This window comes from Trifolium pratense, linkage group LG4 (assembly GCF_020283565.1).
Source record: "Trifolium pratense cultivar HEN17-A07 linkage group LG4, ARS_RC_1.1, whole genome shotgun sequence".
Classification (NCBI taxonomy): domain Eukaryota; kingdom Viridiplantae; phylum Streptophyta; class Magnoliopsida; order Fabales; family Fabaceae; genus Trifolium; species Trifolium pratense.
The window spans coordinates 41,419,530-41,432,919 of NC_060062.1; the positions used below are offsets into that span (position 1 = coordinate 41,419,530).

The following is a 13,390-nucleotide window of genomic DNA, read 5'->3' on the forward strand; positions in this document are numbered from 1 at the left end:
TTTAATTAGGTAAATAATAAAAAAAATTGTAAATAAAAAGTAAAGTTGGAAAAACAGTGACACAAGTAGATATCTATAGGAGGTGGATCCTCGTGCAAAAACAACAAAAAATCAAAAGTAGTTTAATCTGAGCCGCCCAAAATATCTTGTTTAAACAAAATCTTCCACACGTTTTCCAAAACAAGGGCTATCTAGTCATTTCATACTATGACCTTTTCAAATATCCAATCAAATTCTAACGTGTTACCTAAAAAGCCTAACAGAAAAGGAAATAACCCAGTAAGTCGGTTCACGTTCACGCGAATAAATAACAATAATTCCGTAAAATTATTAAATTAAATCAAATCAAATTAAATTAAATCTTTAATCTTCTTCTATAAATAATACCCTAACACGCTCTCTCTCATCACATCTCAATTGTATAATGCTTTCTCTCTCTTCCCAATAACACGCGCTTTCTTTTTTCTTTCTCTCTCTCTCTCTCTCTAGAAAAATCTAAACCAATAATGGGAACTGCAATTCTTCGTTCTCACGATTGTCTTCAACAAGGTCGGTTTCTTCCAAACGACGCTTTCTCAATTCCTTCCTCACAGATTCGATCCAGAAAAAACTCTAACCCTAACTGCAAATCCTATGTCAACAACAACAACCACAATCAGAATCGTCGCCGGAAAAGAAGTCCGGTGGCGAACGTCAATCACAACGATCGGAAACAATCTGTAGATCGTACGGTGGCGCCGGTGAATCTTGTTATGGGACAAGTAAAGATTCTCAAAAGAGGCGAGAAGTTGAGTCCGGAGAAGTTCAACGTGGTGGAGGAGAATCGGAAGGTTAAGGATCTGGATCGTCCTGATTTGTTATTAGGATCCACGGATCGGTTTGGACCTGATCCGGTTACTATGCAGAAACAGATTAGGGTTTCGGATTCGGTTTTGAAGGACGGGATTTACGCTGGATCAGCGTTTGTTGCTTCTCCTCCTCCAAGTTCCGTTCCGGTTCCTGGTTTCTTAGGGAAGAACGGTGTTGCAACAAGTGATTTGAGGCGGTTGCTTAGACTTGATTTGGATTGATAAGTTGTTGATTTCGTTGTTTGGTGTTTGTTTTTTACTTTCTTCTTCCGAAGTAGATGATGTTGGTTACGCATGATATATTAGTTCGCATAAACCCTAACGTGCTTCCTTTATTTTTTCAAGAGGATAGTACGTAGGGTGTGAACGTATGAAGAAGTGTTGAAAGCGAAGCAAAGGTTATAGTAACGAAGTAACAATGAAGGTTTAATGTTTTCAGTGTTTAGTTCCGAATAGGGGAGTCTTGGTTATAGTTAGGTTTTATGGTTAGTTCATATGTTGATGACAAAAGGGATTAAAGAAAGATGAATCTCTTGTAATTTCTTTAGTCTGATATAGATGAATATAGACTATAGGGTGTTTGAATTTAGAATTTTCGTTTCTGTCAGTCCCATGTGTTTGATTCTCATATACATGGAAGAATAATAAAGTTTGTTGATTTTAGTTTAAGTTTTCAGTCGTTGGTTTGGTCCTATTTTTATGTAGTTTTGAAATTCAATGGTAATAAAAGAAGTATTTTAGTATTAACGTTACTTTTCTTTGTTTATATGAATATTTGCTGTTGTTATCCTGGTCTAAATTGGTCTTGAAGGATCTGTGTGCTTTGAATTCAGATGGAGTATTTGATTGAAGATGCATATGCTTGGATGGGCTTCAAATAGTTTCACAAGGAAAGAATTGAGGCAAAGCAAGCTACTACTAGTAGCTTTATGTTTCTGAATCACCGTGGAAATCACGGCAATACAGAAGCTTTTGCGAAATGGCAGTGTAGCTTTTTGGAAAATCATGTTAGGTATAATACCTAACATACTATACCATACAAGCGCTCGTTGGCTACCGGGGCGCTATGCACTGAGTAGCTTTTTGTTTTCACGGCCAAAAGTTCTACTATGAGTAGTTTTTTGTTTACACAGCCAAAGGGTCCCTAAACCACGTCTGTGGCAAAGAACCACCGCTGCACAACCAAACATGCTAGAACTTGATGTTATGGATATGACGCAAATTCATGATTAGGTGGTTTTATGTCCCTTTCATGGCCTGAATTGGATGTCACTCAGCATCAATGTTAAAGTTTTTTTTTATGAATCTCTTGTCCTAAGTGGTGTACTAGTTGTTGGTGTATGGACACCACAGCATTAAGTGTGGGATACTCAGGTGAGATCGGTTCGATTGTCTTTGGTGCAGACTGAAGGCACCTATTTGCTGACATACAATACACAAGAATATATTATTTGTAGTTCTGGTATGTTTTTATAGGGTGATGATATATAAGTGAGTTTGGCGGGTTGTTGTTTATGGAATAACAGTAAGACATCATCTATGCGTGTAATGAGTTTATATTTCCCAAAGCAGGCATTTTATATTGCATTCAATGGAGGAGCAGGAGCGCTATCTCAGCTTTCATTCATGTTGACTTTGGAATTCTCTACTGTGTTCCCAGATCTAAAGGAAAAAACGAAGTAAAATGGTGGTGGATCTTTATCTCAGGATATAACTTCTTGGATCACAATGGGTTTGTCATTTTATCTTCCTGTACTGTTTGATTTTGGTTCTCATGATCTGCGCATCAAGGGAATTGGATATTCTGTGACGGCTAGTAATTTAAACACAATTGGAAATCTTTGTTGAAGTTCCAGGGAGTATTGGTCTGTTGTTGCATCCTTCACTTCATTCTTTATTTTATTTTTCAGTGAAGATGTAATAGAAGACAAAGTACCTGATCTTCAATGGAGTCACGGTGAGTTCCACCCTTGCTTGAAACCATCATGGCGAGCTTTGTAGTATGCCAACTAAAAGTAAATTACAGGAAAACTAAATTGGCCATTGTGAAGTCCACAGGCTGTGGCCTTCGACTAGGCAACCCCTCCAATTTGGTGTCCATAGATGCCAATCAAATTGTGGCAAGATAGTACCATTCTTTTGACTCTGTTTCAGGCACTATATCGGTTTCCCTAAAGAGGAAACTGATTCAACTTTCGTGAAATTAATCCTATAATATGATGAGAAATGTTATGCTGACACAGTTTATGAACACAAACCAGACAAATACTGTCCAAACACTTTTTTTTTCCTCAATTTTTAAATAATATAATCCATTTTATTGGTTTCCGTGCACACTCTAATGCCCACATGTTGTCAAAAATTTGTCTGGAGATTTTGTGTTTAAATATCATGCCTCTTTTTGCCATGTTTTAGATGGTTGCATGAACAATCAATCGAACAATCAATCAAACAATCAATATAACTATCATTTCCCATAAATACAACAAGAACTAGATTGTTCTTTTCAACTATAGCTTTATAGGAGTAGTTGTGTAATATCATAATTACAGCAAACGAAAGGTAAACTCTATTGATCTGGATAAACTTATCAGTTCTATACTGCATGTTCATACGCAGTTGATAACATATCTAAGTTAATTAATTCAGTTCCAGAGTCTTGGGATTTTCGATCTGCATCATCCGGCAGTATCCTTTTCCAGAACCAGTGTTTCCTCCAAATAATTGACATCTCCTCAATGGGAATTCCCTTGGTTTCAGGTAGAAACAAAACAACAAATATGGTCATGATGGTTATCCAGCCAGCAAAAAACAGAAAGATCCCATACTTGAACGAACATAGAAGGGAAAGGAATGCCTGCGCAATTATGAAAGTGAACAGGAGGTTTACTGCAACGGTAATACTCTGTCCTGCTGATCGAACTTCTAATGGAAATATTTCACTTGGTACTGTCCATCCTAGAGGACCCCATGACCATCCAAAAGCTAGAACAAATAGAGAAAGTACAACTACAACCGATATTGAATAACTTTTTGACAACTCTTGGTTTTCTCCAAACTTGACCCCCAAAATTATGGCAGCTATAACCTGTTTATGTGAAAATAATTTTAAGTGAGAAACAGTAAGAAGTCTTAAGAACTTAATCTAAGTTTTATCCTATAATCAATTGTCTTGGAAATAAAAACAGTTTCTCTTCTTTGCAAGAGTCTTTATATTTGCAAATTGTATCCATTACTCTAAATGAATGGTGTAATTATACAACTTCATGCATTATGTGTCAAAGTCACGATTCTTGCAAGTATAATCAAATCAAAATTTGCATTAAACCATGATTTTTCCTTGCCATGAATCTTGTAAGCATAATCAAAATTTGCATTAAACCACAATTTTTGCATACCTGGCATATAATCATCTGTATTCCACCACTAATGAGCAAGGGTCTTCTCCCCAATCTATCTACTGTTGCAATAGAAATGAATGTTGATAAGGCAAGAACTACTCCAGTCAAGGCTGAGGAGTAGAGAGATGCCTCTCTGCCAAATCCCATGCTTTGAAACAGCATTGGAGCATAAAAGAGAATTGAATTTATGCCAGTCAGAATCTGGAATGCAGGCATGCAGATAGCCATGACCAACTCCGGTCTATATCTTCTTTTAAGGATGTTCCAATAAGGGTGCTTTATTGATTTTGCCAATTCACCTGCATCAAGCATATCTTGGAACTCTGCGTCGACCTCATTCGTTCCTCTGATTTTTTCAAGGAGCTTCCTCCCTTGTTCCTTTGATCCTCTTTCCACTAAGCTATTTGGAGTCTCTGGAATAAATATTCCACCGACAGTCATCAAAAGAGTTGGTATTGCAGCAAGGCCAAGGGCCAACCTCCACCCCCATGGCTGAATCTGTTGTGTTCCATAATTGATCATATTTGCTGTAAAAATCCCAAAAGTGGTTGCGACTTGAAACATCATGTTCAGGGCTCCACGAAAATGAGTTGGCGCCATCTCTGACAAATACAGCGGAATAGCCTTCAAAAAGGTATAGTATAACTAGATTACTTCTAACTTAAACATACTTTATTGGACCTTTGATTGTTTCCATTCCATTACTTCCTTTTTTTTTGTTGTAAAATTTGATGACCCTACATTAGCATTAACATTCACATAATTATAGTTGGTAGTCACTTTTCCAAGGTACATTTGATACTTCGGTTATCTAGACTTTTAGACTTTGGTTTTAAACACGATAAGCGGTTGCTCGATTGTTCTTCTAATAAATAAACCAGTGTTTTACATAAAAAATAGTTTGTATTTGCTTAAGAATGGATTATAGGGAAAAAGGTGCCGCTACCTGGTTTCCAAATCCAATGCCAACACCTTGAAGAACCCTTCCTATGATGAGCATTTCCAGATCAACAGCTGCAGCATTCAGAGCTGAGCCAATGAGAAAGTTGATACCACCAATTATGATACTTGTCCTCCGTCCGTACTTCCTTGTAACTGGAGCTGCGACTATAGATGCAACAAAACCAGAAATGTATAAAGTAGAGGTAAATGCAGAAATGCCCTGATTGTTATACTTGCAATAGTTGTTTTCATGTGCTTCCATTTTATGTTTGTACACTGCAGGGAAGAAATTCTGAAGAAAGTCATCCATGGAAGCAACTCCTCCTGTTAACCATGACACGTGTCAATTAAATGAATATAAAGATTATGATTATTTACATATTATCATAAGAAAAATGATAAATATGAACCAGTAGTTTGGACAAAGAATGCAAAGAATACAAGTATCTTAGGACTATTCTATAAAAGCACCTAGTCATTCAGAATCATATAGGTGTATATTTTGTCATTAGAAATAAAGATAGGTGTATGTTTAATTGTGAGTGATAAAGTTGGATTATGATTCACTGCATTTGAATCCCCTTTGCAGTTTCCTGCATTTGGGACAAAATTGGTTTTTGGACAGTTATGAGAAGACAAAGGTAAAAAAAAACAAAACAAGAAGAGATTAAATGTATATGTAATTTTATGGACTGTAGGGAACTGTAAGAGATTCAACTACAATGAATCTAAATCCGATAAAGTCCCGGATTGATTTAATAGGAAGGGGAGATTTCTTTGAATTTGATTAAGTCTCTGATCATCATAAATAATAATAGATCATACCAATGTCTTTGTCCCAAAAGCAAGAGTTGTGTCAAAGTCAAAATAACTGATATCATGAAATTTACATCTAGTGAGAAGATAACTGAGAATTTGCATCTTAGAATAAAGGAAGAGGGCTTTAAGTATTTGAGAGAGAGAGGGTAGATTCCACAGGACAAATTGAAAATATGATAAACAAACACTCAGAAAATGAGATTCATTTTTCTTTCCTTATTCTCATTAACTCAAGTCTTATTTTATGTCAGTGATATTCAACCCTTTCAGCTTCCCCTTTCAGCAATAATGAATAAAGATAGGTGTACTTACTTCCCCTTTCAGCTTATGTTATAAAAATAACAAAAACAAACAAGTAGTTGAAGTTTGTTTTGTACCAGGAGAAAGAAAGAGAATTAATTGCAGAAAAACCTGAAAGTGAAGTAAAATCAAAACTAAAATTTGAGAGTGAAGGGATTATGACAGAACCTGAAATACCAACATCATAGCCAAAGAGGGATCCACCAGTTGCAGCAACAATGCAAGCGATGATGACATGAACAGTGACCCTCCCTTTGTACTGCTCTGCCCTTCCCTTACCCACAGGGGAAGACCCATCTTCCATTTCCTTTATTACAGGCGGCAACATGTAAGTGATAATAATACTTTATCATATAATAACATCACTTCACTCACACCTTCAATTTTATATACACAAATCTAAAAGTAAGCACTACCAACTTGTTTGTTCCGTGATTCTTTTGTGAAATTTTTACATAAAGTTGAAGGAATTCTATAATAGGAAAAATTGCTCTGTCAAAACAGTAGAGTAGCTTGAACTTAATATTCACCTCCTCATCTGTAATTTCTGTTTATTCATTATTGCTTCACGCACTCAACGTAGAAAAGAAGACAAATTTCTAGAATTCACAGTATTGAACACAAGACCCGTAGGATAGATTGATTCTATGATATTTATGGGTCCTACTATCAAGTGTTGCAAAAGAAAAATTTGTCTTTAAAATATATAGATAATCATTGTTAATGCAATAGGTTTGTCATTTTTCATACACTTGCATATTTGAAGGTAAATTCTAAAGTACGTTAAAGTTTGTCGGGTATATTTGACATATATATTTTTATTAATTCTTTGATTTTTAGGGAGAGGTTTCGTAATTCAGAGTTCGACTACGAGGAGGTAAGTAAAATTTAATTTAGAATTGTTCCACTAAGAATCGAATTCAGATTCTCTCAAACAATTTATTTGAAAGAAAATTTATTAATCACTTCGGTCAAATGTCTTGCTTATAATACTAGACTAGTTGTTGCTTATATTTGAGTACAACATATACAATCAAACTCTGTTCAATTAATTTGAATCCTTAAGGCTTAAGCAATATTCTAATTGTCTTCTTAGCACTTTCTACATTTGTAAGCACTCAACGGTCTTTACCCTTCACACAACCCAAAATTATTAGGATCTTCTGTTCCAAAATGTCATGTGTCGGATTCAGTACCGTCAATTTCCTTATTATTCGGTAAAAAAAGTTTCCCTATTAGGGCTTTTTCTATTTTCACACCCGTGTGTTTTCACGGTTCTCTGGCATGCCCTTGTCACTGTTATTTACAACACTCCGTTCTTATTATTAGAGCTGGGTATGCGGGCTAGCCCGTCCCGTTTAACTCATCTCGCATAAACCCGCATATTAAACGGGGCGAACAAGCCCGTCGACAAATATAAACGAGTTATAATATTAAGTCCGAGTCCGATCCGCATAAGCCCGCGGGTTAAACGGTTAACCTGCGGACTATTACCAAAAAAAAAATTACTTTTTTCAAAAAATAAACTAAATTAGTAAAATATTGATATAATGAAAGCTTAAAAAAATATATTATTAATAATTTTATGTTATAACATATAAATTGTAACTAACAAATAAAAATAAATAAAGTTTGTGATATCATTGAGTTTATATATCTTCTCTTTGTAAGTAATGCAACTAAAATCAAATTCAACTGATTCTTATCGTCATTTTTGTACCGTCCATTTTAGTGAGAAAAACTTTCTACATGTACCCAAAAAAAGCATAAAAAGATTAACAGATTCAACTTAACTAAATCACATCAAGGTAACCAAATTATTCAAAACATAATAGCGAAAAATACCCCCAAGAAAAATAACTACCCATTTGGACATGTATCTTTTAAATACTAGCAAATGTATATACAGCTAAGACAAAGCAAAATATAGTGAAAAAGAACAAAAGATTATAAGTAGAAGAACATGTCTGAATCCTGATATTTTGTGTTGTTGTCTACTTGATTAAAATTGGAGTGTGTTGTTGCTTTTTATAATTAGGGTTTACACTAAGTCTTTTTTTTTTTTTGTGGTTAAAAAAGTTGAATTTGGACATGGACCAAGTTATTTATATTTGATAAATTTTGTAATTAATTATATATAAAAAAGAAGGTGGACCACAGGCTAACCCGCTGATTTAACCCGCATAACCCGCGGTTTTAACGGTCCAATCCACACGGGCAAAAATGTAAACGGGCAAAAAAAATTGGTCTTAAGTCCGTGCGAGCTGCGGGTTAAACGGGTCAGCCCGCGGACCTTGGTCCATATAGCCGGCTCTACTTATTATAACTGTAGTTTCTAATTTTTAGGTGAACAAAATGGCGACCTAAGGTAGCTCACAAGGACCTAAGGTAGTAGCTCATAAGTTTCTCTTAGCATCTCACCAACAAACTAGTAGAATTCACGGGAGCTAAGTTTAGGTGATACTAGGATCCTATAGTAAAAACCTAAAAAGCAGAGATCATAAAAAACTTTACAACTACCAAAAAGAGATAATCAAAACTTAGCTAAATAATCCGATTCTTGATTAGATCTTAAAGCCTCTTATTAGGGCCAAGTATGGTGAAACAATTGGTCAAGTGGTGCCCGCTGTATAAGTCGTAAATAACACTGTAATAATGAATACGAATTTTACAAAATACATCGTTAGATTGAAAATTTATATCATATAAATTATCCATGTCAAATATTACATAAATTTAAAATTATTTCATATGTTATTAAGACTCATCAAGATTAGAGTTTTATTGTACACTGTTAATTCTGATGGGTCTCAATTACATACAATTATTTTCAACCCACTTGGGTTGATGTATTGGTATCGGCTTGAGACTTGGGAGTTTGCTCCTCTTGAGGTCTGAGATTCGATTCTCTTTGATGTCAATTTGGATGGACTAATTTAGTTTCTTCAAAACAAAACAAAAATACAATTATTTTCAATTTTTTAAAATTTGACGGAGATGATCTATGTAATATAAACTTTAAATTTAACGATGAATTTTATAAAATTCGTATTTTTATAGTGTTATTTACCACTTAACTAACTATTTCATACTAGACAAAGTCCTTAATTAGAGAAGAACAAACACATGGGAGGAGACACACCCATTCTTAAAGCATTTTGGGTAGCTATTGTTGAATCAGATTCCACTTCAAGGGTTTTCAAAATCTTCTCATCCAAGTAATATTGATGCCCATAAAAATAGCTTATAGCTCAGCTTCGGCAATATTGCATTAACCCAACTCATAAGCAAAATCATAAATTATATTATATATGAGAGTCATCTTAAACGATGCCCTTGTGACAATGCTCAATCATACCAAAAAAAAGAAATAAAAGTTAAAATAAATGTTAAAAATATAACTTTTTACACTTTAAATATTGCTGCACAAATTCTAGTGTTCGGGATACTATTTAACATTTTTCTCAATATTATCATCTCTTAACTCCTTCACAAAAATTCTTTTACGAGTGAGATAATTAACTCTATCAGAATCAATTCTAATTGATCTAGTATTATAAATGAAAACATCCAAAATGTCTACTCCCTCCGATCACATTTATAACTAAAAAAACACATCAAATTTTGATCACCATTATAAGCAAAACTTAATTAGTTTTAACTAATTAATACTGTTATTCATAATATATCCTTATTTAATTATACTACTTTTTTTAAGCTTTTTACCTTCCAAAAGGTGTGTGTGATTCAAGCAGTGTTTTAAAAAACGGACCGGACATCGAACCGGCAAGGACACTGGGTCACTGGTTCATTGGTCGAACCACTGAGTCACTGGTCGAACCGCATGACAAACCGGATTAAATCGGATTAAACCGGTGGAATAAACCGGCCTCTATATACTTATTGAACCGGTATATAGTTAAAAAAAAATCATAAAGGAAAAGATGCATCAATAAACCACTTCACAGTAGCAAGATCACAGTTTTCTTCAATGAGAATTAAATTATTTGATTATAAAATAAAAATTAAAAAAATAAATAAAAGAAGATAATTTTTGGTGGAAAAACTACATTAGAGTCTAGAAAAACTTTTTTTATGACTATACCAATTTCCCCTTTGTTATTGTGGTAAAAAAATGTTTAATCCTTTACTCCAATTGTCAAAAGCAGGAGTAAAAGAGCAAAACAAATGTTTGGTGGCCCAAGCCCATGAAGACATACCTACATACATATACATAGATAACCCTAATTATTTGTTGATAGAAAAGTAGCCGTCACATAATTTTCTTTGGTTCCTTGCTTCTTCTCACATTCCACTCTTCTTCTTCCCATGAACTGTCATTCTTTTACACCATTTCTTTTTCTTTCTTCATTTTTTAATTTTCTTTGAGAGAGAAGCAGTGAATCATGGGTACAAAAATAAATTTTTAGAGTGTGCAAAAAACAAAAATAGGAGATTATATGTGCAAATTTTACAGGTTCAGGGGTGCAGTAGCACACCCTCAAGTACATGTAGATCCGCCCCTAGAGATGACGATATGCGATGATGAACGGCGAAGTTGCGGAGGAGAAGATGGTCGACGGCGAAGTGGTGGCTGCTGCTAGGGTTCAAGTTTCCAATTTTACTTCTTGAATCTGAACGATGCGTTCTTTTTCTATATTTTTTTAAAATATTAATAATAACACGATATTTTCTCGATCAAATTTTTAAAAAAAAAAAAAATTAACAAAACAACGTCGTTTTGGGCGGAAAAAAACGCGTGCAAACAAACCGGCGGTTCAGAAAAACCGCCGGTTCACCGATTTTCCGGTTTTTTCTGGTTTTTTCCGGTTCTCTCCGGTCCAATAACATGACCGATCCAACGTATGAACCAGACCGGACAGGCTCCGGTTCTCGGTTCGACCGGTTCGACCGGCCGGTCCGGTCCGGTTTTTAAAACACTGGATTCAAGGATAAAAAGTTTATTTATAAAAGGCAATATAGTAAATTTATTCATATTTTAGTATTAAATTAAGAAAATTAATTACACTTAACTAAATTCCTTAAACACTGTGTAAGTAGTTTTTTTTGCTTATAAATGTGACTGGAGGGAGTATAAAATAATATAAAGTTGCATAGCACTAAAACAAAAATAAAGAATAATCAAATATTGAGATTCGGTTAATGACTCTCCCTATGACAAATTGTTTTGAAGAATTCGAGTTCGATTTTTTGTGGGAATAATTTTTTACCATATTTTACTTTTGCGGTCGAACTCTAAATTGGTTAATTAAATGCACCTTAAAATGTGCCCTTAGGGCACATGTTAGCAGAACCCTTTAGAAAATTAATTGTATTTTTGTATTCTTTATTTATTTTTATTTTTTTTATCAACCGTCTGGTTCACAAGGAAAGGGATAATTTAGAGTTCGACCGCAAAAGTAAAATATGGTAAAAAATTATTCCCACAAAAAATCGAACTCGAATTCTTCAAAACAATTTGTCATACGGAGAGTCATTAACCGAATCTCAATATTTGATTATTCTTTATTTTTGTTTTAGTGCTATGCAACTTTATATTATTTTATACTCCCTCCAGTCACATGGGTTCTGCTAACATGTGCCCTAAGGACACATTTTAAGGTGCATTTAATTAACCAATATCTCATTTAATATACTTCAAAAATAGCAATAATCAACTTTATTAATTAAAAGATATAGTTCACTATATTTATTACCTATTTAAAAAAATTGCATAGACAAAATATGATACTTGCCAAATACTTGATGTATGATCACGCGTTTGGTCAAAAAAAAATTTGCTACAAAGCTTTTTTTTTGTCAAACCTTTTTTTAAGTTGAAAAAATAAATAAATTATAAGTAAGTATTATAAAATTCTAAAACATATTAGCAATTCAAAAGCTAAAATAGTACTAGCATTCGTTACCATTACAACATAATACTATAATATTCGGTCTTGTTCACCGAGAAAAAGCAAAAAATACAAGTCATCATTAATTAAGTAGTATTACCAGGAGTACTATAAGCCTGATTGTTAACAAACAAAAACAAAAATTGGAATCATATAATTATGGTTGTATAATCATGCGCGTCATCATAAATTAAATTTGGCAGCATATAATATTTTTTCTTTCCAATTCTTTTAAATAGGTAATAAATATAGTGGACCATATATTTTAATTAATAGAGTTGATTATTACTATTTTTAAAGTAAATTAAATGAAATATTAGTTAATTAAATGCACCTTAAAATGTGCCCTTGGGACACATGTTAGCATTTGCCTTTTCTAAAAATAAAATAAAATTTGTGAGTGGAAAATATATTTGTGATTGTAATAAATCTATCATAGATTTCTGACAGAAGTTTTGAATCCTTAAACAACATCCACTCGTTAGTACTCTTCTCATATCTATACACCACTCAATGGATGTACCCTCCAGTTCACCAACCCAAAAAAGTCTCCATCTTCTGTTCCAAAATGGCAAAATGTCATGTCTTTAATTTTGCACCATCAGTTTCCTTATTATCAGTACGACCATTTTATTGAGTTCAACGCAATAAATATCATGCAGAAATTTTAAAAATACACCAGACATTGTCGAGAAGATATTAGGTTGAAATTTGTGAATCTACACATCTAAGAGATTTGTGGTTGTTTCCTCTAAAAAAAAGTTACTGTACTGCGGAATTTTTATGAGAATAACTAGTAGGTTATTATATATAGGGTGTTGTTAACTTGTGCCCTAAGGGCACATGTTAAACTACCTAAAAATAGAAATATAGCATTTAATAATACAAAGAATTTAATGTTTAGAGAATTAAATATACCAGAAGTTTAATAAAATTTTCCTATATTTATCTTCTTAACATGTGCCCTAACATTATCCAATTTCTTAATGAGATACTTCGAACTCACAAATGATGTATTTTTTTTTTCTTCACTTGAATTTTCTCCATGGATTTTTTACTAAATAAGGTTTTAACAATATATTTGTAGTTGACATCTAAGAGTAAGTGTTATGTGGTGAATGTCAATTACCTCAAATTAGTGGTCTTAATGTTAGTGCTCTTAATGCTT

The 13,390-nt window shown here is 33.7% G+C and overlaps 2 protein-coding genes across 2 annotated transcripts; one reads left to right on the forward strand and one right to left on the reverse strand.

Moving 5' to 3' along the window:
• The first annotated feature begins 338 nt into the window (after window positions 1–338).
• Window positions 339–1,595, forward strand: LOC123919647. The gene has a single exon (XM_045971621.1). It carries the CDS (start codon window positions 507–509, stop codon window positions 1,068–1,070), a length of 564 nt encoding a protein of 187 aa, XP_045827577.1. The 5' UTR covers window positions 339–506; the 3' UTR covers window positions 1,071–1,595.
• A 1,691-nt stretch (window positions 1,596–3,286) lies between these two features.
• Window positions 3,287–7,003, reverse strand: LOC123919644 (sugar transport protein 7-like). The gene is made up of 4 exons (XM_045971617.1): window positions 6,479–7,003; window positions 5,196–5,515; window positions 4,247–4,873; window positions 3,287–3,936 (listed from the first exon to the last, which is right to left on the reverse strand). Exons 1-4 carry the CDS (start codon window positions 6,636–6,638, stop codon window positions 3,445–3,447), a joined length of 1,599 nt encoding a protein of 532 aa, XP_045827573.1. The 5' UTR covers window positions 6,639–7,003; the 3' UTR covers window positions 3,287–3,444.
• Between the last annotated feature and the right edge of the window lie 6,387 nt (window positions 7,004–13,390).